The sequence below is a fragment of the Gavia stellata genome, chromosome 8 (genome assembly GCF_030936135.1).
Source record: "Gavia stellata isolate bGavSte3 chromosome 8, bGavSte3.hap2, whole genome shotgun sequence".
Lineage (NCBI taxonomy): Eukaryota > Metazoa > Chordata > Aves > Gaviiformes > Gaviidae > Gavia > Gavia stellata.
Window position 1 is genome coordinate 42,767,819 of NC_082601.1, and position 23,753 is coordinate 42,791,571.

Sequence of the window (23,753 nt, forward strand, 5' to 3'; positions counted from 1 at the left end):
AGCGATAAAGCTGTTCCTGGTTTTATAACTAGGTGGTGCTGTTGAATCATCAGTCTCGAGAGTAAATTTTGGTAGTAGTTCATTTAATAACATCTTCTACCAGTACGTAATTGTGCTGTAGGCTGTACTGTTTGGTCTTGTGTCCTGTCAACTTAAGCACTGGATCCAGAAAGGGACAATGGGGGAGGGTTTACAAAACCGCATGCTCGGGAAGCTTCTTCTGGTGTTTGTGCTAACTTTTCTGGGGTTTTTTTTCTGAACAAGAGTAACTACTAACTCTAAACCAATTCCCTTTTAACCCCTTAGATTTTTTTTTTTTTAAATGCACATGGGCCAATTGTGTCCTTCTACAATAACCATTTAGTCCTGTTGCCCGTTTTCAGTTTCTAAAACATTCATTCAGTCCTTGTTTGTCTTTTGTTGCATCTTTTGAAGCACTGATCTGTGTTAGCAGCGCTGATAATGGACAACTAATTCTGGAAAAAAAACGTGCTGACTTCCTAGTCCATCACGTGAAAACTTGCATACAACGTTAAGCTCCTGGAATATCAACTGATCTCATATCCAAGCAGCTGGCTGCTACTGCAGTAGGTTTCTTTGCCGCTACTGCTTTTCAAATTATGTTGCTGAAGTCATTGCGATCCAGAGAGGAGAAGTGTAGTTTTCCTGACAGCAGAGGAAAAAAATCAATGGAAAAAATGATTAAAAATGCTCGGAGTTAGTGACTGGGACTTGACAGATGCAGTTCAGAAAACATGAGCTGGAAACATTACTGAATCCTGGGAATTTATTTTAGAGGATAGAGACACTGTGACGCAGGAGACAGTAAAATTAAAAAATACATTTCCAACGTGGCGTTGCCTCTGGGAATATTTCAGGGACCAGATATGCAGAGGGTAGCAGGTGGGGGTCTGGCGTGCTTGTGTGGCCCTAGCATCATGAGCATGTCTGATCTCTGAGGGATGTTCCTAACATCATGAGGAAGGCAGTGGCAGGAATTTTTCTTGCGAGACTGCAGACCAGCAGTTTCAGGAGGAATAGTTACTGGTCTGTGGAATCTCTTTGGAGAGAGGCAGCAAAAGTAATTAAAAAGAAGGAAGAGTTTCAGGCGGTTTATTCCTGCCAAGTGTCTAGGCAGGCAAGTGGAACCACGTCCTGTTGTGTTGATGGGACTGCGAGAACGGGTCAATGAACTCTGGCCAGTGTGCTGTGTTCAGATGGCCGTGGGTTTTGTGCCAGGTCTAGCTCTGCAGTCTGCTGGGAAGCAGTATCAGTCTGAGATTTGACCATTTCTCCCCAGACTGTCAGCTCTTTTATTTAATTTGTTTTCCATCAAACTCTCCAAAGAAATATCTTCTACATCAGTATGCAACTGTACTCCAAAATGTATTATGCATTGGAGAGTAAAATGTAATTGTACTTCTGTATTCTGGAGTAAGATAACCAAAAGTCCAGGGAAAATCTGAAAGAACCCTTGCTTTGGGAAATGACATCTGAAGAAATGAAGGTTATCCTTATGTCTGTCAGTAAGAATGTTTATCTTCCCTAATTTTGTTAAACTGTTCAATACATACAAAATAAATGAAATACCTTCCTAGTTATATTCATTAGTCTTTAAAGCCTTGTTCTTCTGCCAGTTGGGAAAATGAGGAAGAAAAAAATATGTATGTAGTCTGAGCGCTGGAACTTTTGGCTAATACTTAAGTCCAGTATTCAGCAATAAACTGATTAATGGATCTGCCTGATTTATTATGGATTAATCAACTAGAAATTAGGTGAAGTTGGTGAATTACTACTTAATCAAAATGTAACACTGGTGAACTCTTGGGGATGCTTCACACCTTCTAACCGCTGACTGCCGAGGAACGTTTATTTGTGTTAAACGCATTCCTCTGAAACCTTTTCTGTACTGGGTTTCCCAAACATGCATTTGCTTTTTAAGAAGTTTTAATAAAGAAAAAGAAGAGAAAAGGAAAGAGGACTGGGACTTTCATCATCCAGGTTTTGCATGTGCAGAAACTTAAAATAATATACACAATTTTCAGGTCAAACAAAGAGGTCATTCTGGAAATACACAAGATTTTTGCTGCCTTGATTAGCTGTGTTCAGCCTAACAAATTCCTAAAAAGACTTCCTAAATGTATTTGTTTAGAATCTACCCCTTTAACGTTAAACAGAGAAAGAAACAGATGTTACATTTTGTATTCCACTTCATTTATTTGATGTGTGGAAAATGTAGGCAGGTTATTAAATAGTTTAAGCAAGTGGGATCACAGTATTCCCACCTTTGCACTACCAAAAACAGTTCACAGGCTTCAGAAAAGAAGCAGCTTTGAGGTTTCTGTGAGGAACAAGTGATACTAAATAGCTTAGCACCTGGATAATATTAACTTTAATTACCAATGTGATAAATTAAGTATGTACTTCTAAGCTTAGAACAAATACGATCGTTGCTGATTCTGTTTCTTTAAAGTTCTTCAGGTCATTGATTTTCACATTAATCCATCAGCTGCACGACATTGGGTGTCCCCTCCAGTCAATGCAATTAGTAACGTGTCATGTTAACCATTCATATGTCCCACCATCTAAGTATTTTGAAGAGGCTCACCATTCAAGACCACAGCTTCTCAGCATCCTGCCAGCTTAATATGTCATAAGAAATGCTGACAGTAAAATTTCATAGGAGTTACCCGCAGAAGGGCTTTCATCGTCGTGTGACAGCTCTGTTCATGATGATGTGACGTTAACACAGGGATCTGAAAGAGGCCGCAGTGAGAAATTTTTGGTGCGAGCATGCGATTCCTCAAAGATAAGCACTGTACCCGGCAGTCTGGTTATGGACAAGCACCACAGGAGCTTAAATCGAATGAGTGTATGTGTGAGTGTCCTTGTCACACTACTACCAACTCTCAGAAAAAACCCTGTGGTCCCCAAGTAATTGTGTGACAAGCTGTGAACACAGGAACAGGATTTTTGTCACTCTTGTGATATTCCTGGTATCATGGCTCCTTCACTGTGGCCTTTGCACACAAAAACACGAAATGTTCTCTCCTGTGGGTACAGTATAAATACAACATCAGGCAGCAGATGGATATGTTAAACAGAAAGGATATATAAACGTGCAGTGAGACAGCTGTGATTTCCATCCCTAGGAGAGGATGCAGTGCATCAGCCGTGTAGCAGCAGTGTGTTGTAGGACACAGTACAGGTGACTTTCACGTATTTCAAGAAGCTTATCGGTGGATTTGGCTGGGATATTCTTCTAGGGCATAAACTGGTGTGAAAGCAGTTGGTTAACACAAGGAACGGGTTCATTGCAAGTTCTTTTTGAACAGGGAAGAGGCTGCTGTTTCAAGAGAAGGAGGTCGTGGACCCAGAGTTTCAACAGTGTGAGCAGAAAAGGAAAGCTGGGCACGACTGGCACCCGGTATGCCATTATGGCTGAATTAATACTATCTGCTATCGTTAATTACCGCTAGAGTTGTCTCTTGGCATGCGTGTGGTCAGACTCATAGGATTCTGCTTAGAGTGCTGAATACCGCACCAAATACGCAAGGCTTTATGAACTGACTTCTCCCCAACACGGACTGAACGTGAAGGAAGGCAGACTGGCTCTGGGGGCTGAGGTGGGGTGTTTATGTATGTCTGAAAAGTCCAGCTCTTTTTCGAGGTATCACATGTGAACTGAAGGGAGAAGAAAAACCACCACCCCCCCAAAAAAAAAGCCCTCTGTAAAAAGCGATCCTTCTTTTTGTCTTTTGGTGCCTTCCAACTCAGAAGCAGGTCAGACTAACTCTGGTCAATCTAATGGTAAAGAACATTGTGTCTCCGATTCCTTGGCCTGTTACTGAACTCGGTACCTGGCATAAGCAGAAAAAGCATCCTGTTCGTTTGAAATGATTTAACATTTACTGTTTTCCCAGTGTTTCTGTGAAAGAGTTTCTTATGGTGATCCCTAGTGGATAGTTACAATCTACTTAAAATGCAGACTCTGTAAAAACCAGGAAAAGAAAACACCCTTTATGATCAAAAAATATTTTGTACAATAAAAAACCCCACCTTGTTGGTTTTGCATTGAATGTATCAAAATTACTTGTCCAAAATGAAGTTTCTGTCCTGTCCTATAGAAAGAGGTAGGGGGGAAATGGTATAGCTCAATAAAACTATGATTACTTGGGTCTGTTTTCATAATGGGACATAATACAATAGTTAAAAGGGGCTGTAGAAACTATTAAGTGCTTGATGGATGTCTGTTCTAATTTGATTCATATTTAAAACCCGTTAATTAGAAAAGGGGAAACAAAGGAGAAGCTATATAAAAGTGAGCAAATACTGTTTCTAGAAATAAACTTTTCAAACAGTGGGGGGAAAAAAAAGTATCTTATCACCTTTTTAGCTTAGTAGATGTCAGGCACTTCAAATGCCCTCAACATCCCAGCTATCGGAAATGGATGTCTTGTGAATGATCCATTTTATGGAGCTGTGCACACTGCAATATTTATACTAATTGCTTTAGCGAGGGTAAATTAAACACAAGTAAATTCTGGTGGTTTCTGGAGTCCTGTTGATAATTTCCCCTCTATTGATGAAAAAGAAAATTCCTGCTTTTTAATTTCTCGGGTCCCTGCATCCGAGTCCACGTTGTGTTCTGTTCGCATTGAGGTAATGGGAAAGGCAGACTTTTTCCCAGGAATCCAAAATAAACATTTATCTTGGTGCCTTATGAAAAACACGAAGGAAAGGAAGCGTGTTGGGCCTACAGAAGTGATATAGTCTTTTATATGGGGATAATTTATTGATTCTTGGGCTTTTGTGAAAGGAGAGTTCATTGAGGTGTATGGCCTAATTAAATAGACTGGAACAATTCTGATTCTGGCGTTTTTCTTAAAACTGAATATATCCTGTTACATGTTTGTGCAAAATGAGCAAAGGTGGCATTCAGGACTCTTACCACCCACATTGCCTGTTGCCATAATTCTTAGTGATTTAAGAGTGTCCCACATAGATTTTAACCCATAACTGTAACTGTGAAACTGAGAACTGACAGTATGGCTTTTTCCCCTGCCTTAATTACTTTTAATCAGCATTAGCTGGCACAGCTTGAGTGCCTCATGGTGATAATTCTCCATCCTGAGCTCAGCTTTCTGTAGACTGCAGGAAATGTAACATAGCATCTTGGTAGTACAAGTGTTAGTGAAGTGAAAGAAAGAATCGGTGGTTATTTTTTCACTCGTGTGAGGAGGGACAACAATGTGCCATTTGAGCTACTGCACCTTCAGGTGTTGGGAAAATTTTCTTGGGAGCTTGAAATTTAAGTGCTTCTCCTTTAGGGAGAGACACTAAAAAAACTCTTGCATGTTCTTACACCACTTCGATATCATATAGTATGTGTTTCAAAGATGTGGGGGTTTTTAACAAGCCTGTTGATGAACCTGTTTAAGTCCGAATCGTATTTAATCGATTTTTAGTGGTAGTATGTTTCGGTACTTGAAGTGACTTTGGATGGGATAATATTTTATCCTTTTTATGTCAGTTTTGAAGAACTGAACTACACAAAGAATATGCTGGAGTTACAGGGACGCTAAAATTATTTTTGAATATTTGCTAATACACTTTAAGGGCATCTTCTTGATTCATAGAAAATATCCCACGGTGTTTTATTTCCACTTGAGCTTTTCAAGCAGCTGTGTATTTTAGCATGGAATATTTCAAATTGTTAGCTGGATCTATGTTTTAAGGTATACAGTTCTGGTCTGCTTGTTTACTGAATTGCGGGATTTTCGCTGCTTCTTTATTTTTTATTTGCATACCATACTTGCTGGTGTTGTGAAGTGTGGCTGCTTGGACTGCCTAGGTATCAGGGAGGTCACGCCAGCATTACAGGAACATAAAACATTGAACTCGGCATTTGGAAAATAAAAATGAAGCATCCTTCAGGTTGTCACACACCCAAGTATATCTTCAGACAATGGACTGGCTGAGTCTTCTCGCTTCCGAGATAGTTGCATTTGAAAGAAATTCCTTATCTCTTGGCTGCGGCTTCTTACAATGGATGGCGGGGAGGAAAGCGGTAAGGGTTTGGTGTACTTAGGAGGAGAGGAAAAACAAGGCAACAGGACTTCTTCCTGGGAAGCTGTTGGATCTGATACAACTCTGCTCTGCTGCTGAACTGAAGGCGATTGTCTTTATAGGTAACTTCCCAATTACATGTTGGAAAGTATGGTGTCATGGATTCAGCCTTCCCTATGGCTTTGGTGGAGCACAGCATGTAGCAAGGACTGGGAAAACAGACTTAGAATAGAGAGCAAAGGGTTTTGAAACACTGAGAGGGCAGATCTGTTCATACGACTTTACTAGCTGCAGTGAGGCGGTGGGGCAAAAAAAATTTCCAGGAGAGAAGCTCGTGTCAACCTGAGATGTGTGCTGAGCCCTAGTAAGTGGCTGGTGTGCAGGACCCTGTCCTGGGATCTGTGCCTTCAGGGGCACCCGGGCAAAAGCTCTCTTTTCTGGGGACCTGCAAGATCAACAGGGAGATAAGCTGGACGACACTGATGGGAACACCGTTGGCCATTGTGCTCGGAGGTTGGCCAAGGAGGAGACCCAAAGGAGAAGATCTGCTCAGCCCTAAGCAGCTGTGCTCGGAACGGGGGTGCTCACCGGCTCTCGGGGGATGAAGTGGGTCAAGAAGCAGCGCTTTCATCTTCGCGTTGTAAAGGATAGCAAACATATGGATGGCTCCAGAAAGTATCTAAATAATGTGTTTTATGTAATGCAGTATAATGAAACACCTGCTTCTGTGAGAGAGGTATGGGTCGAGTGAGAAGGAATTAAGATGAGTGTTATTTTTAACAGTTTAGCCAGCACTCATGAATTGACTTAGGAAGCGAAGGTCACAAGTTCAGCAGCATTTGTCACTTCAGCCCAGTTCCTAATTAAACAACTTTAACATTTTAAAATCACAGTAAACTCAGAAGTCCCACAGTTTTCATGCACCGCGTGTGTGGTAAAACACAAGCATCAGACGTAAGTAAATCTCAACCTTCAAATCTTCAGAAGTATTTTTCTAAAAAATATATATATGTATGTATATATCTGAGTTCATCAGCAAGCCAAGGGCTGCTGAAATGTGTTTGGCAGTAGTCCCTGCTGCCTCCAAACGCAGCTGAACAAACAGCCCACAGCTCGCACAGGAAGACAGGCCAATTGGGGAGGAGGGCAGGAGGGGACAGCGTGGTAGATTTGGTGTCCCAGCACGAGAGAGAAGCACGCTGCCACCTCGGTGTTTGTATAGCCGCCAGGAACTGTGCTTAGGAATTGCTTGATCCTGCGGTTGGGGTGGTAGAGAAAAACCCTTCTAGTTTTCTGGCATACATGAAATGACTGAAATTGCTTTAAATAAACTTTACTTAAAGCTTTGTGTGTCTTAAAGAAAAACTCGGTTTGGGAATTCGACCTGTAGGGCTCTTGGAAAGAAAGAAAAATTAGGTTGTTTTTCTTGATGGGGGAGAAAAAACCCAGCGGACTTCTTTAATGGTGATTGTTGTTTTCAGGGAAGGCTTTCCTGGAATAAGATTATTACAGTGTGTTAGTAATGTGGCATCACTTTGCTCTTTTTATGGCATCCTTTTGCGCTGCGTGACTTTGCCGCTTCAGCAAACACTTTCTCTGTATTTAACTTGCAGTAAGCTAGAAGGCTTCAGGAGATTGACCACAGAGACACTGCTGGCTGCACATGAGGGAAGTGTGCACAAGACCGAATTATTTTTGAGTAGTGGAGTTTATTGAGGCCACATCTGCAGCCTGCATGATTTTACAACCACTGTTAACAGAAGTACAAGACATGGAATAACCGCCGTCTATTTTAGCTGTTCAGCCTAAAGTACTATTATTAGGACCAGCATTAGGAGCTGGAAATCCAGATACAGACAGTGGAGGGAGAGAAGCATCTCGAAGGGACCGATTTAGAGAACTAGAAGGAGGTTGTGCCCTTCAGCATCCACTGTAGCTCCCAAGTAGCAGCAAAACACGGTGGCAAGCAGGTTCGATGAACATTTGTGGTGCAGTAGGCTATAAGATGATGAGCAGGGGTGCTTCTGCTTCTCCAGATTACTGCCTTCCAGATTTCATAATCGTCTTCCTCCAGAGTTTAACCTGACCTTTTTTTCAGTGTCGTTACGCACTGTGACTTGAGGCAGTATTGAGTAAAGGCCAATCCACCAAATCCTGGTGCAGGGCTCTGGAGTGACGCGGTGGCAGTCCAGCCTTGCCACATAGAGTGTGTGGGGGGGGATGGATGGATGGATGGATGGATGGATGGATGGATGTGTGATTTACCCAGCGAACGCATTGGCAGCCAGTGGCAGCAGCAGATCGGTAACAAAAGCGTTGTTGAGTATTACATGTCTGTTGAGAGCTTCTGTTTAATGATGCCACATTAAGCCACAGAAATTTCCCTTTCAGTATTATAGAAATAAGTTGAAGTAAACCATGATTGAATGTGAAGGAGGTCCCACTGCTTTGGGAAAGATCATGTCGAGAATCAGAACACCAGTGAGATCATTTATGGGATCAAATACTAATTTTACTTTTGTGCACTTGCGATCTGAAAAGCAATTTAATATTGCTGATGCTGTTGCACAGTTTTGTAGCAGTCCTGTGCAGCAGTGGTGACTTGGATATGGCATGCTTTCTGCTCATCTATTTCTAGACTATTGCTTCGTTTCTTCTCTTTCATTGCAGTCTGGCATAACCATTTCTCCAGATACTTCACAGTTAGTAGTCTCCAAAACATTCTTCATTCAATACCTCATGTGCAACAAGCATTTTTCCCAGTTTTGATGCTTTCCTCCTTCATCCTTTCTGTTAGGAGAAGCCCTTTGTATCGGAAGCAGCTAGGAAGAAAGAGAGGGACTTGGTAGCCAAAGAAATTGAGAAGTTTCAGGTCTCCATTCAGACTCTGTGCCGGAGTGCCCTTACGCTTGGCAGGATCATGGATTACATTCAAGAAGACATGGATGCCATGAAGAACGAGTTGCAGATGTGGCGACAGGAAAACAGACAGCATGCAGAAGCTCTACAGAAAGAGCAAAGGTGAGTGTGGTCAGGGAAAGTTTGATTTATCTCTCGAGACAGATTTCTGTTTTTAGGAGAGGGGAGAGTTTTGATCACTTTTCAAAGCAAATTTGTCATCAGTCATTTCTGTGGTTTGGGGAATTTTTTTTGCAGTCTGAATTGTTTTTTGAAGTGTTAAAGTCTTAAGGTCTTTTCAGCTCAATTTCACATGACATACATGACAGCAGGGATTCAAATGTTTGTGTGATATGAGAGGGCTTGATTTGTTTTCTTCTCACAAATATATAAGGAGCAATGGGGGAAGAGCTTAGTAAACAAAGCAGATTTTGAATTGAGACTAGGAGTGGATTCGTGAATCACAACCTGCTCTCTTTGTGCCACTGAATTCAGTGTGACCTGCAGTGGTGTTAATAACAGTTGTTGTCCTCTGTGCAAGGTTAAAAAACGACATTGGAAAGCCAGGAGAGTGAAGGTGACGTGCATAATAGAACGAAGGAAGCCAAGCCTAGAAACAGTTTCTTTGGCCTTACTTCTCTCACCAATGTGTCTTTATGCTCCTTGAAAACAGAACAACCCTTCCAGTTGTGTGTCCTCTGATCTTAAACATGAGCTAGATATCGATCTTCTTGGATTCACAATCAGCCTAGATAGATTTGCTGCTCCCTGAATCCACGTGCTTCATTCATGCAGAAGCAAGTATGCGTGGTATTCTTAGCTAAGTCCTATCTTGGTAGGTAGCAATGTGTTAAATGTTGGAAATTTACAGCTGCTGGCTTAGTCCACTGGCTGGGGTGGGAATTAGGGCTTTGGTTCACATATAAAGTGTAATGATGTTAATTCCTTGCACTTACATAGCACCTTCTATCCCAAAACCTTGACAGGCTTTAAAACTCTGGTTAGCCTCAGAATGCACCACCCCTGCAAAGAGAAAGGAAATGGTGTTTGGCTTTATTTTATGGTTGGAGAAACTGAGGCATTGACTCACTCGCCCTTGCACCACACCTAGCAACAGCGAGCAAGTCTGAGGCCTTTCTCCAGGCATGTGCTTACTCAGTGGATCCACTTTGGCCTTGCCGAACAAGTCATTTATACTTCAGCTGGTGTCCCAGCACAGTGGTCGTACGTGTTTCACTGGACTCGTGTGTCCCCTGAGTCCCAGGCAAAGTGTACTGAGGATAAGACTGTCTCCTTGATGTTGGTGCAGAAGAGAGGGGGAGTGGGAACAAGGAACTGCCCAGCTGATTTTGTTTGCAGATTTATGTCAAACCAGGCTTTACAATGGCCAGCTGTTCCGTGCAGGACCACGGGCAGGCTAGCATCCCCTCAGCAGAGCCACTCGGTTCCCTTTCACGAGCTAAGGCTGCCTCAGCATATCCCAGCACTTCACAAAGCTTCGTATGAGATCCTAATCAGATCAGTGTAGTGCTAAGGCATGTCCAATCCTTCAGGAAAGAATTACAGAGTATCAGGCATGAAGAAGACAATGCTTCCCATATGTACTGGAATTTGGATACATGTCTTCGCTTTCTTTGCTTCTGTGAAAGACAATTGAAGGATCCCATTGGGGAAATGTTAGTGCAATATCTAGTGAGGCTTTTTGTGATTTATGCTAATGTGGTAGAAAGGAGGGGAAAAATAAATGATTTTGAGACACGGACTTTAGCTAATGAGTCCTCAAAGTGACTGGGTAATTCAGAATGACAGCAGGCTAGTTCAGCAAAGCATTATGGAAAGGGGCACATTTGTTTTAAAGCCAAACAGCCCCATTCACTTAAGATGCATCAGTGTACTTGTGGTTTATTAGTGTAGGATTTATTAAATTTCCTATTAGCATGGGATTGCCTGCCCTTGTCAGCAGCTACTGATGGATCAGTTTTCGTATACCTTGCCTCTTCTCAGACATCTACCTGTTGTAGGTTGGTGCTGCTGGTGTCTTGCTGCTGGCTTGCTGGTTTATTGTAGGACATAGCTGGTAGCAGGTCAGCAACCTCCATAGCAGTTGTATTTGTCCCTCCCTGCCACGTGCTTCTCTCCTTTAAGCTCTTGTCTTGAGGCCCAGAGGGATGGCTGTTACCATGGGTATCATGGTAGGACCCAGGGGCCCCTGTAAAAGGTGGGTCTCCTTAAAATCATAGAAGGGTTTGGGCTGGAAGGGACCTTTAAAGATCATCTAGTCCACCCCCCCTGCCATGGGAAGGGACATCTCACACTAGATCAGGTTGCTCAAAGCCCCATCCAACCCAACTTTGAACACTTCCAAAGATGGGGCATCCACAACTTCTCTGGTCCTTGTGTTCTGTCCCACGGAGTCATCCCTGGGCCAGGTGGTTGCAGCTTTTTGGCTGGGTAAAATGAAAGAAGTGCTCGACGTATGCATAGTGTGGGGTGAAATAACTGCAAAGAAAAGAGATTTTAGCAGAAGAGCTACATTAGCCAAGAAGTGCCTCTTTACGGTTGAATTGAGGGTGATGTCTCTTGAACAATATTCTTCTCAGTCCATGTTGTTAGCTTTGCCTTTGCACTTCTTATTCTAAACTTTCTTTCAGGAAGGGTGGGCACAACTTAAATTCTTTGCAAACTTTCAGATATTGAATGTACTTTCTTGGAGGCTTAAGTAACCCAAAGCAGCATAATGTTTCCAATAACATTACGCTCTTTGTGTCTCTTTCAGCATCACAGACAGTGCCGTAGAACCATTAAAAGCTGATCTGGCTGAACTGGAACAGTTGATTAAAGACCAGCAAGACAAGATCTGTGCTGTAAAATCTAATATTTTAAAGAACGAAGAAAAAATCCGGAGGATGGTTCTTAGCATAAACCTGTCTTCAAGAAGGTGAAGAAGAGGGCGGGGGGGCGGGGAGAGCCTTGGGACTGACTGACATTCCTACCAAATAAAAACAAAATAGCGGAGAAAACTAAGATATGCCGTGTTTAGATATAAAATGTTTAGGGACCAGAAGTCTAAAAATTATGCAAAATCCCATTATTACATTGATCTTTAGATGTTTATATTACCCAGGATAAAATTATATTCATTTGAATGCTCAAGTTGCAGAGCTATTAAAATAACTTGTTTGTTTAGATACAAACTGCTGTTACTTGCTTACGAGGTCTTCACAGCCCTCTTTCCCTCCCTGACCTGTTGAGCGCACTTTCTGAGCCACTTCTCTCTCCATCTCCTTCTCATCATTTCCACTGAGGTCACTTTTGAACACGCTGTCACGAAAAATGGGTATTAGATACTTCTTTTGCCCCCTTAAAAAAAAACATTGCAAACTCCTGCAGGTCAGAAGGTGCCTGAATCCTGTTTGTTATTAACAGGGAAAATTATCTACAAAACAATGCCACAAGATCAAGAAGCAAAGCCTTGTGTAACTTGCAGTTCTTTGCACCATTACAGAGAAGTTGTCATGTTTTCAGAGCTGTCAGGAATCTTATTTGGAACAACTGAAAATGCAATACGAGCATCACCATGTAAGGGAGCAGAAGTATTTTATCTGCACAGGTGTTAATTCCATTTTTATTGCATACGTTCATTTGGAAAGGATTAATTTAAGTACCTGTTTCCTCCCAAATGCATGTTCCTGTAACTTTTTGTACGTGAATAATTCCACTGCAGATGTCTGTACTGTTTTCGTAATGACCTCTTGAGTGTACTGCACATTAGAGTCCAGCTTTACTTATTCCTAAATCTGCAGAGCGTATTAGCGTACACACAACTATGTGACACTGCACCGAGCGCAGAAGACTTTAGTCCCCTGCAAGGCTCTTCGCTCAAGATTTTTGTAGTGTGTGAGCACATCTCCTCCCGTCTTGTTTGGATTGAGTATGAAGTGCTAACGTCCTTTTTTTTTCCTTCTTTGATTGGCAAATCTGTGGGGTTTTTTTGTTTTTTTTTTTTTTTTCTTCTTGGTTTCTTTTTCTGGTATCTGGACCTCAAAAAACCTTCCAAATGGATCATCACCAAATAGAGTGAGTATTTAGTATGTTAAATACAGACATTTTAAAGGGCAGGATGCTTTGCTGCATGGGGTTTTGGTGGAGGTGGAGAAGGGAGTAGGGGACTTGTGAAGGAATAGGAGAAATATTCTGATCTGTTCTTAACAGCGTATGACACTACGGTCTTTGGTTTTGAATTGTCACTTCCATTTTTTTATTTCAAGACATGAACTTAAATGGTGAAGCAATATTGTAGGTAGGGTTGAGAGAGGCAGGACTCCTGCAGTGACCCAGCCCTGCATTGCCACCCTTTCCTACGGTGCATTGCTCCTCACCCAGGGCTGGAGCACGTCCACTGCGTCCTGGGTCTCATCACACGAAGGAAAAGGGCTTCAGGATGTCCACCAGAATCCCCAGAACCCAGAACTGATGGTGAAAGCCTGCGTGGTCAATATATAACTTCGTAGCGGTTTGAATGCTCCCTCCCTACTCCCTTTAAATACTTGCATTGAAAAATACGGGGTTTGGTCGGATTGCTCAGACCCCTGCTTAGACGGTGTTTGACTCCGTGCGCCCCTGGTCCCTTGGCGCTTCTGTTGTCACGGCTAGAAGCCGGCTTTTAAGAGCGCAGAGAGGTTTGTTACCAGTCCCCCAGCCTTTGTCACCCCCTTGGTGCCTCTCCAACACCCCTTCTGCATCCACATTTAAGACCAGTGCTGCTGGAGCACAGGGCTGGCAGGAAAGCGGTAAGAGGAGACCAGTAGCAGAGTGTTTCAGCTGTTCTCTGGGGACATGAAGTGATTTCAGCTCTGCCCTGGGTTAAACAGGATTTAAATCATGACTTTTCCTTTCCCTCAGCTACTCCATTTCATGAAGTTCCCTTCACCAGACCCCCTCTCCTTGTCTTCCCCCTGCTGATGGGCGCTGCGTGCTCTTCGCGTGGTGACATGACCCGTGCATTCGTCTGTCCTTGCGTTAGAAGTGACTGTCCCCTGAGTCGGAGTGGAAAGCCTAGGGCTCATATAAACCTGGGGCTTGGAGGCACTGATTTGTTTCCTGGGAGACATTAGGGATGACTTCTTGCATCTTTATGCACCTGTTTTCTTATGCTTTCTGCATCAAGTATCACTTTAAACAGGAATTGGTTAGAGTTTAATAACATGTCTCACATCTCCCGCAGTCTTAGCTGGCTCTCCATCTAGGTTTGCTTTGTTTTCCAGTATGATGGAACACAGCTCGTGCCTTGGAGCTGAGGAGCCTCTCTGAAATTGGATAGAGAATATCCCTGTGCGCACGTCTGCCTGCATCTCTCTTGCACACGACGCCTTGGGCTTGCGTTTCAGCTTGTGGGTGGTTCACTAGCAAGGGAAATTTTGCTAGTGCGGTGGGTTTGGGGTTTAAAACCCTGACATTGTCAGGCCCCTCTGGCGCTAATGGAGCCTGACAGTTCTGGGAAGCAGGACTTGTATTTCACGACGTGCCTGACATTCCTCTCTTGTGCAGGTCGGGAGGTGGCTGCCAGCCCCTCTGGGTTAGGGCTGAAAAGGTAGAGCTGTTGGCAGGATTCCGAAACGCAGTGGCTAACCAGCGAGGGACACCGGTGGGGGGACAGGACCTCCCCAGACCAGGAGGACTCGGGTCCAGGGGCGGAGGAAGCTGGAAAGGGATGGTGGGGTGAGCTCAGAGGTCTCCATCTGTGGACATCATTGAGTGCTCTGGGTGTTGCAGACTGTTCCCTAGGGTGGGAATGCAAGAGGCTTAGTTCTGTGTTCAACTGTGCAGGGGAAAGGAAGCCTTGAAGGGTTGAGGTGTGTGAAATGGGTCTCGGATGGAGTTTAGGTGCCTGAGGGTCCAACTGTGGTTGTGAGGGACCTCCTCTCACCTGGACCTCACCTCGCAATTCCGGAGACACTGGTACCAGGTGTCCCAAGTCCAAATACGCTGTCCATCTAAGCTGCTTCTAGATTCAGCCCATTTCTTGAGCATTCTTTGATTCATCTCATTGTCAGGCTGAGCTCAAAAATAGGGCTCCTTAGAAAAGCCCATTTCTCTGCATTGTCTGCAAGAGTAGCCTTGGGCAAGGAAGCTCAGGTGAGGCCGTTTACTTTGCCGGTGTCTGAAAGTTGTGAGATTTGTCTCACCCACCCACGAGTTTGACTCCTTCAGTCTCAGACCCCGCACCTCAGCTACAAGATCACCTATCTCTTCCCATCTCATGGAGGCTATCTGCCAGGGTTCCTCACCCATCACAAAGGTAAATGCTCTGGGGTAGCAGGCTCTGCACACCCCTTCTCCCCCAAATTCTTACTCCCCACTGGTACCTTCCAGATGGAGACAACTTCTCTAATTCAACTACCTCGCTCAGGGGCAGAGCTCACTCTTGTTTTGGTCCTGATGGGACATGGTCCTGCGTGGAGGCATGTAGGTGTGGAATTAGCAGTTTTGCAAACAAGCAGCTCTTGTCAGAGCTGGCACTTGAGTGTGTTTCAGCCTTGGGGGTAAATGCTGCGTGGTTTGTCTCTTCCCGAACTGTGGCTGCAGGCTGCCTGCTGTCCCGGGAAGACAGTGCTACCAATGTTCACATCTCATTATCCTCACCAGCTTGGGCAAAAGGAACACCAGCATCATTATTTTTACCTTGAAATGTGAAATTCCTGATCACATGTGTGCAACACAGGACATACCACCTCCAAGGCGGCCGTGATGCACATGTCCCCCAGTCAGATCTGGGTTTCTACACTCTGTTGAGCTGATGCCTGATCTTGCTGTAGCTCCCTCTGATCTGGCTCAGTGATACCGGGTTGCTGTGCTGCTGGGGATCTGAAAAGCAGATGGAAACTCCTTCTGCACCCTAAGCCAGGAGGACTGAGAGGGACCCGTTCCTTCCTTCATAGCCTGCCCTTGCTTTCAGCCGACTCCTCGCTGTAATTTACTGTATTGGATTTCTTCCTTCGCAAAGCCAGAATAATTCAGAGGCCTCGGAGACGGTCTCTTGCCTATTGGGTTACTTCCCGTGAGCACATCTTGGAATGTAAAGGGGAAAATGCCAATTACTTTTAAATGCTTTAGAATTGCAAAGCTCTAGCTATATTTCTGAGTCGGTAGAGAAACGCCTGGCATTTGTAAGCCAGCCAGCCCCTTCATGATTTAGGGGATGTGGCCCATTGAAAGCTAATTGAAATTGGGCTCCCAAACAGCTTTGCTTTAAAAATTAAAAAGCCCTAGTGATTTTTTTAATTTTTTTTTTCCCCCAAAGCACGTTAGATCTGTCCACTGAGGAGGCAACCACCGCAGCCTGACGTTGCAGAAGAGGAGGGCAGGACCGTGGCTGCGTAAAGCCCAGCAACTGCAGGGCTGCTTGGGTGTTTCAAGGGTTTTTGGGAATGCATCATTCTCTGCCAGGAGAGTCCAAGGGGGTGGGCTAGTACCGGGACCTTGTGTATCTTAGATGGCTGAATCCTGTCTCAGCTGAATTTGCACTCTTCCCTCTTCCCGGAGTCCGAACGCACGTATGGAGGTGAGTTAGTCTAGTACATGTGATGGACTTGGGAGCTGCCAGCTGTGGAGTGGTCTTCAGCTCTCAGAGAGCCCTAGGCATGTCCCACAACGCCCCGGATAGCTGCCTGCAACGCCGAGGCACACCTCTTCCAAAATGCTTCCTGCCATGTTTTGTGAAAAAATATTAAGAAATAACATTTCCGTTTTCCAGTGAGAAATTTAATTAGAAGGAATTAAAAGGTATAGTTTATAGTTTAATTTAATGTGATGAAAAAAGGATTAGCTCCCTCCCCCTCCTACCCAAATCCCGACCTAAGACGATGGCAGCCTGGTCTCCAATTGCATCTGACAGCCACAGAAGGGAAACGCTTACCAAGAAGAAAAGCGAGAGAAATTCCACCCCAGATTTATGACTTGTGAAGCAGAGGTTGCATGGGTTCGCCTTATTTTATGTCACATTGGGTCCCACAGACTCGACTTTGTTGTGTGCCCGGGAATGGGCTGAGAACGGATTTTTTTGGCTGCTTTTGCAGGTCACTTGTGTGCTCAGGTGCTATTTTGGACCAATGAGGCTCTTGGTTGTGTGCACGCGGCGAAGTGTGTGTTCAGATATGCGGGGAGCGTGCGCTTGGCCCTGCAAGGTGGGGTTTTTCCCTCCCAGGCGGTTTCCCCTTTTCGGCATTCTTTTTGGCTAGTGACAGTGATTAAGAGCATCAGGTAGAAATGAATGGGAGGGGTTTGGCCCCAGGGACATTGGCATCGTAGGGTTTCCCCCTGCCCCCGCCGCGCTCAAGCCAGTTGGGTGGCAAGTTCTGATGCACAGGAGAAACGCTCTGCCTGGTGCTCCGTGCTCCAGCCCTTCTTGATCGTAGACTTTCCAAAGCAAACTTCTGCCGTTCAGGGGAAGAACCCAGATGTGGCTTTTTCTTTCAGGATCTGTCAGGCTCATGGTGCAGCCCGATGGAAGGGAGTTTTCCGTGCCCTCCCAGCCCCAGCGTTTTTGCCCCAAAATGACCTCTGGGGAATCTTTACACATCTTAGAACCAGGAAGACTTAAGGCAATGGGTAACAGCATAGTTGTGCCGATTATCTTTTACTGTGCCATTTATTTTGCTCAGAGGCGAGAGGTGGGGATGGGAGCCCCACTCTGAGGTGGCACAGAGGATCCGTCTCCTGTCATCCTGGTCATGCCTTGTTTCTGCACCAAGGGCTAAGCTGATCACCAGAGCTGGGACCAGGATGGAGCTCACCTCCTCCATTTACTGGAAGTTTGGGAAGCAATGTGGTAGGATCTAAACGGGAGGCACGCGGGAGGCACGCGAGGCCAGACCAAATGACCCACTGATTCCCAAAAGCCTCGAATCCTACCGTAGTATCTACTCTTGGTGGCAAATGTGCTCAAGGCATTCTCCCCAGGTGTTGCACCAGAGGCACCCAGGACACATGGGAAGAGGGTGCCCAGCCATTGCCTGGCCCGGTACTTCACCCAAAGTGCAGCACTGGGAAACTGACCCTGGGGCACGCAATGAAGAGCAGATGCCACCTTTGAAAATGCATCCAGTCCTGGAGGACGGGGACTACGCCTGCTGCATTATTTTGGTTTCACTCTGCCCTGCGCTGGATAAGGTGGAGAAGGCAAAGGTAATGTGGAAACGCCATCTTCGGCCTTACAGGGAAAGCAGCACCTGAACACGTATGGTGACAGCCTTCTCCTTGAAGCCAGGGAGAAAACGGGCACGTTCTGCAAATGAGTCTCCCTCTCCAAGGAAAAGAAGTGCAAATCTCTTTTAAAGAAAAGTGTTGGTAGATTTTTTTTTTTCTTTTTCTCTTTTTACAACTTTTTTTCTTTTATGTGAAAAGACCAGGTGATTTCTGTCCTTTTCAGTACTGGAAGTACTTCCAGGTGTGCTGGCTCTGCAGAGGGACAGGACAGGGCTAGTGTTAACTGCTGCTGGTCCTGCACCCTGCAGGTGAGAGCCTTCCAGAGACAGCAGAGGATGTGGTCTCCCCATGTGCGGGGCATCGCTTAGTTAACTTCCGTCTACAAACCAGAGCAGCTACAACCCCATGGTCACGGTTGCTTTTCTGAGGGACACAGAGGGACGCATGAGCAGGGTAGATGCTGGGCTGCTGGAGCAGGATGGGCCTGGGGACCTCGCTGAGCATCGCTGTCCTGCAGGATGTGCGGCTGGGGAGGCTCCCTGCTCTCTCCTTCTTCCCAGGAGGATGTTGCAGAGGCAATGACTGAAACAAGTCTACCCTGGGGGGCCATATGCCTGTCTTTACTGTAAGGTCTACTAAAGGTTAATAGCATAAATAATACAGAGAAAGACAAACTACTTTCTACACAGGAGAAACTACTTAAATACCTAAAATAACTGATACAACCCAAAACCTGAGACAAATAGGAGGAATTTCATTTTCCTGAGAAAAATAGCAGATATATAGTCCACATGCCCAGGGTATACCAGGACCTGTCGTCTCTCTGTCTCCTGCTGAACCACATGTAGGGAGGTCTCGTGCTGCAATGCTGTGGAAGGGAACGGCCCTTGGTTTCCATCTGGTGTAACTGCTTTTGTTTGAAAGGCTAGTTATGGATGTCAATTCCTCCCTCCCCAAAAGGCCAGAAGAGCCCGTTCCAGATGACGGGGATATAAACCGAAAGGACGTCTATTGATTTAATGGAAAAGGCATATTTTAACAGAGCTCTTTTTGTTTCAGAAGACTGACTCAGTCTAGAAGGAAATGGATGGGAAGTGGTACAGGCGAGCAGCGTGGAGGAGCTGCACAGTATCTCTCAATTCCTGGGCTGGCAGCCTAGCCACAGGGACTGTTTTCTGGCTGACAGCTTTACGTCGGATTAGGTTGGTGGCAAAAGGTGCTTAATTTTTTCGTCCTTTCAGGTTTCTCTGCTTTTTGGAACAGCATCTGCTGATGCTGGAGACCCAATGTCGGCTGTGCTTGGGAGGAGCTGGGGATACATGGTGTATTGCAGAGCTGTCTGGGAAGGAGAAGCTGTTTGGATAAGTAGAGGTTGCGCCTAGCAGGAGGTTCCAAGCTGGTTTGGCTTTAACCTCAAGAGGGAGAAAGGAAGTCTTTCTGTCCAATTCAAATAATCTCGGCGGTACTTCCAGCGCACGTTACAAAGCTGGAAACTGGAGTCAACCTGAGGTAGGTCCTGGGTCAGCATCAGTGCATGGAGAGTAGGAACACACAGGTAAGAACCAGAGGTGACACTGACAGGTTGTGAATGAGCAGCCAGAACACAGAGATGCTGGGTTTTGTCTCATTGCATCCTCCTAAAGGCAGACAAGCAGCCTTTAACCATGTGCAGAATGCTTTTTTTTTTTTTTTTAAACTGGAGAGGTGGCAGTGGGAAGAGAAAAAGAGCCCAAGATGCTCCTCTCCACAATACCCAAGTTACTCCATTGACCATCACAGTTGTCTGTGCTGCAGTTCTTGTTGTAGGGATAGATGGGAAATAAATGCGAGTGCTGTTTTCATAGTTCCCAGCTACTATAATGTCTGAGGATCTGGAGAGCAAAGAATGACTCCTCGAACGTCCTGAAGTGTCTTGTAAGTCTGATGACTGGACATGAGAAAAATGGCATTAGAATCAAGAGTGTTTGAAACAGTGTCAACAAAGCACTCAAATGGTTAAATGCATATATAAAACTGTGCCTAAACTGTATCATGGGGAGAAAGGTGAAAGCAAACAGGCTGACAACAAATAGTGAATATAAAAAGGCCATGATGAACTCCTTTCTCCTGGCCTTCATTTGTACAGGTATTAAAGTCTGTAAATTTGGGAAACTGGAACAAAATGCTTGTAAAAGTAAATGTTTCAACATATATGTTAACCTGAGAATAATCGCTCTAATAGTGTGTTTTGACTTTGTGTCAGCACTGAGGGAGATAGCCAAAGATGTCCTCACCCCACTGGTGCTTGTGTCTAGAAAGTCCCAGGAGGTACTGGGAAATGAAGACTTTAGAAAAAACATAAAGCTAGGCAAGTGTGAGCTTGGTGAGCTCTCACCTGGCGTATCTCACTCCAGCCTCTACTGGAGCAAGCTGAGACCTCATTTCTTTTCATGCTGGTTTTATAGCCATATTGTTTCATAGGTTCATAGAATCACAGAATTATTTATGTTGGAAAAGACCTTTAAGATCCACCACTAAACCATGTCCCTATGCGCCCCATCCACACGTCTTTTAAATACTTCCAGGGATGGTGACTCAACCACCTCCCTGGGCAGCCTGTTCCAGTGCTTGAGAACCCTTTCAGTGCAGCAGTTTTTCCTAATAACCAGTCTAAACCTCCCCTGGTGCAACTTGAGGCCATTTCCTCTTGTCCTGTCGCTAGTCACTTGGGAGAAGAGACCAACACCCACCTCTCTGCAACCCCCTTTCAGGTAGTTGTAGAGAGCGATGAGGTCTCCTCTCAGCCTCCCCTTCTCCAGACTGAACAACCCCAGCTCCCTCAGCCGCTCCTCATCAGACTTGTGCTCCAGACCCCTCACCAGCTTCGTCGCCCTTCTCTGGACACGCTCCAGCACCTCAATGTCCTTCTTGGAGTGAGGGGTCCAAAACCGAACACAGCATTCGAGGTGCGGCCTCACCAGTGCTGAGTACAGGGGCATGATCCCTTCCCTACTCCCGCTGCCCACACTGTTTCTGATACAGGCCAGGATGCCGTTGGCCTTCTTGGCCACCTGGGCACACTGCTGGCTCATATTCAGCCGACTGTCACACCCCCAGGTCCCTTTCTGCGGGGCAGCTTTCCAGCCACTCTTCCCCAAGCCTGTAGCGTTGCATGGGGTTGTTGTGACCCCAGTGCAGGACCCGGCACTTGGCCTTGTTGAACCTCATACAATTGGCCTCAGCCCATCGATCCAGCCTGTCCAGATCCCTCTGCAGAGCCTTCCTACCCTCCAGCAGATCAACACTCCCGCCCACCTTGGTGTTGTCTGCAGACTAACTGAGGGTGCACTCGATCCCCTCGTCCAGATCATTGATAAAGATATTAAACAGAACTGGCCCCAGTACCGAGCCCTGGGGAACACCACTTGTGACCGGCCGCCAACTGGATTTAACTCCGTTCACCACAACCCTTTGGGCCCGGCCATCCAGCCAGTTTTTTACCCAGCGAAGAGTGCACCCGTCTAGGCCATGGGCAGCCAGTTTCTCCAGGAGAATGCTGTGGAAGACAGTGTCAAAGGCTCTACTAAAGTCTAGGTAAGCAACATCCACAGCCCCTCCCTCAACCACTAAGCAGGGTCACCTTGTCACAGAAGGAAATCAGATTAGTCAGGCAGGACCCGCCTTTCATAAACCCATGATGACTGGGGTTGATCGCCTGGTTGTCCTGTATGTGCCACATGATGGCACTCAAGATGATCTGCTCCGTAAACTTCCCCGGCACCGAGGTCAGACTGACAGGCCTGTAGTTCCCCGGATGCTCTGCCTGGCCCTTCTTGAAGATGGGTGTCACATTTGCTAACCTGCAGGCCACCAGGACCTCCCCAGTTAGCCAGGACTGCTGACAAATGATGGAAAGTGGCTTGGTGAGCACTTCCACCAGCTCCCTCAGTACCCTTGGGTGGATCCCATCCGGTCCCATAGACTTGTGGGTGTCTAAGTGGTGCAGCAGGTCACTAACCATTTCCCCTTCGATTGTGGGGGCTTCATTCTGCTCCCCGTCCCTGTCTTCCAGCTCAGGGGGCTGGGTACCCGGAGAACAACTGGTCTTACTATTAAAGACTCAGGCAAAGAAGGCATTAAAGCAGCTCAGCCTTTTCCTCATCCTTTGTCATTATGTTTCTTCCTGCATCCATAAAGGATGAAGATTCTCCTTAGCTCTCCTTTTGTTGCTAATGTATTTATAGAAACATTTTTGGTTGTCTTTTACGGCAGTCGCCAGGTTAAGTTCTAGTTGGGCTTTGGCCCTTCTAATTTTGTCCCTGCATAACCTCACGACATCCTTGTAGTCCTCCTGAGTTGCCTGCCCCTTCTTCCAAAGGTCATAAACTCTCCTTTTTTTCCTGAGTTCCAGCCAAAGCTCTCTGTTCAGCCAGGCCGGTCTTCTTCCCCACCGGCTCATCTTTCGGCATGTGGGGACGGCCTGCTCCTGCGCCTTGAAGATTTCCTTCTTGAATAATGTCCAGCCTTTCTGGACTCCTTTGCCCTTCAGGACTGCCTCCCAAGGGACTCTGTCCACCAGGCTCCTAAACAGGCCAGAGTCAGCCCTCCAGAAGTCCAAGGGAGCAGTTCTGCTGACCCCCCCCCTCCTTACTTCTCCAAGAATCAAAAATTCTGGCATTGCATGATCATGGCCACCCATGACCCCATCATCACCGATTCACTGCCTAGTGCAACATGTACATCTGCACTGCCAAATCTCTTTTGGTTTGTCATAATTGCAGACTCATACCTGGTTCTTTGTGCATCGTCTCTCCAGAGATGTGGGAGAAGGAGAGATACGACAAGAGAGGAAAAAATTGCTCCCTTTTACGTATCAGTTAATCTGGAATTCTTTTGCAGCTGATGTGGAGCTCATCTGTCTTTCAAGATGACTCTTGTTGTGTTATATTTAGCTGTAAAACCCAACTGTGCTTCGATTTTCCTCTGGAGTTCTCGTAGGAGGGATTTTCTTCCTGTCCTCAGTTTAGCATTCTTTCCAGATTTCACTCCGTTGTGCTCATCTCTTGCCGGCCAGTCTCTTCACTGAGAGTTACACTTGGAGGGGGGAAGGAGAAGAGGACAGCAACGAGGGATAGATGTTATTTATGTTGGACAAAGATGCATAGCCCTTCCTGGGGCGTGCAGCTTGATGTAGCAGGAAGGTTTATTTGTTCTAGTCACACTAAGAGTTTTACTCATGCTTCTTGTTGCTTCTGGCAGGGTGGGAGTTTAATAGAAGTACCTCTCTGTCCCAACAGTTTGGGTCTTCAGCAAACAGCCATGGGTCCAAACGAAAATGTCCTGATGGGAGAGCAAAGGGATAGCTGTTTTGGAGGATGCACCAAGACCTTGATTTAAAGTGATCCTGAGCAGCCTGGATGCCAGGAAGCTGCTGAACAGAGAAGAGCCAGAGATTTTTCCAATAGTGACAGGTCTTCACTGTGGTGAAGCTGTGGCTGTTGCCATGCACGGGTGGAGTGAGACAAAGCAGAGGAGAGCAAGAAATGCCCCCTCGATGGCCTCAGCATCCCTGATGGGGTTCCCGGTGGCTGCAGGGGCAGCTC

General features: G+C 45.7%; 1 protein-coding gene across 3 annotated transcripts in view; it reads left to right on the forward strand.

The window, feature by feature from the left end:
* Positions 1–11,909, forward strand: part of TRAF3IP1 (TRAF3 interacting protein 1) — a 44,310-nt gene extending 32,401 nt beyond the window's left edge. For 2 of the 3 annotated variants that reach the window (XM_059820417.1, XM_059820419.1), the window contains exons 14-15: positions 8,867–9,090; positions 11,744–11,909. In XM_059820417.1, coding sequence (XP_059676400.1) covers positions 8,867–9,090; positions 11,744–11,909 — 390 coding nt within the window. The remainder of the gene's footprint in view (positions 1–8,866; positions 9,091–11,743) is intronic. The other variant, XM_059820418.1, reaches the window with a different exon arrangement.
* The last annotated feature ends 11,844 nt before the right edge of the window (positions 11,910–23,753 follow it).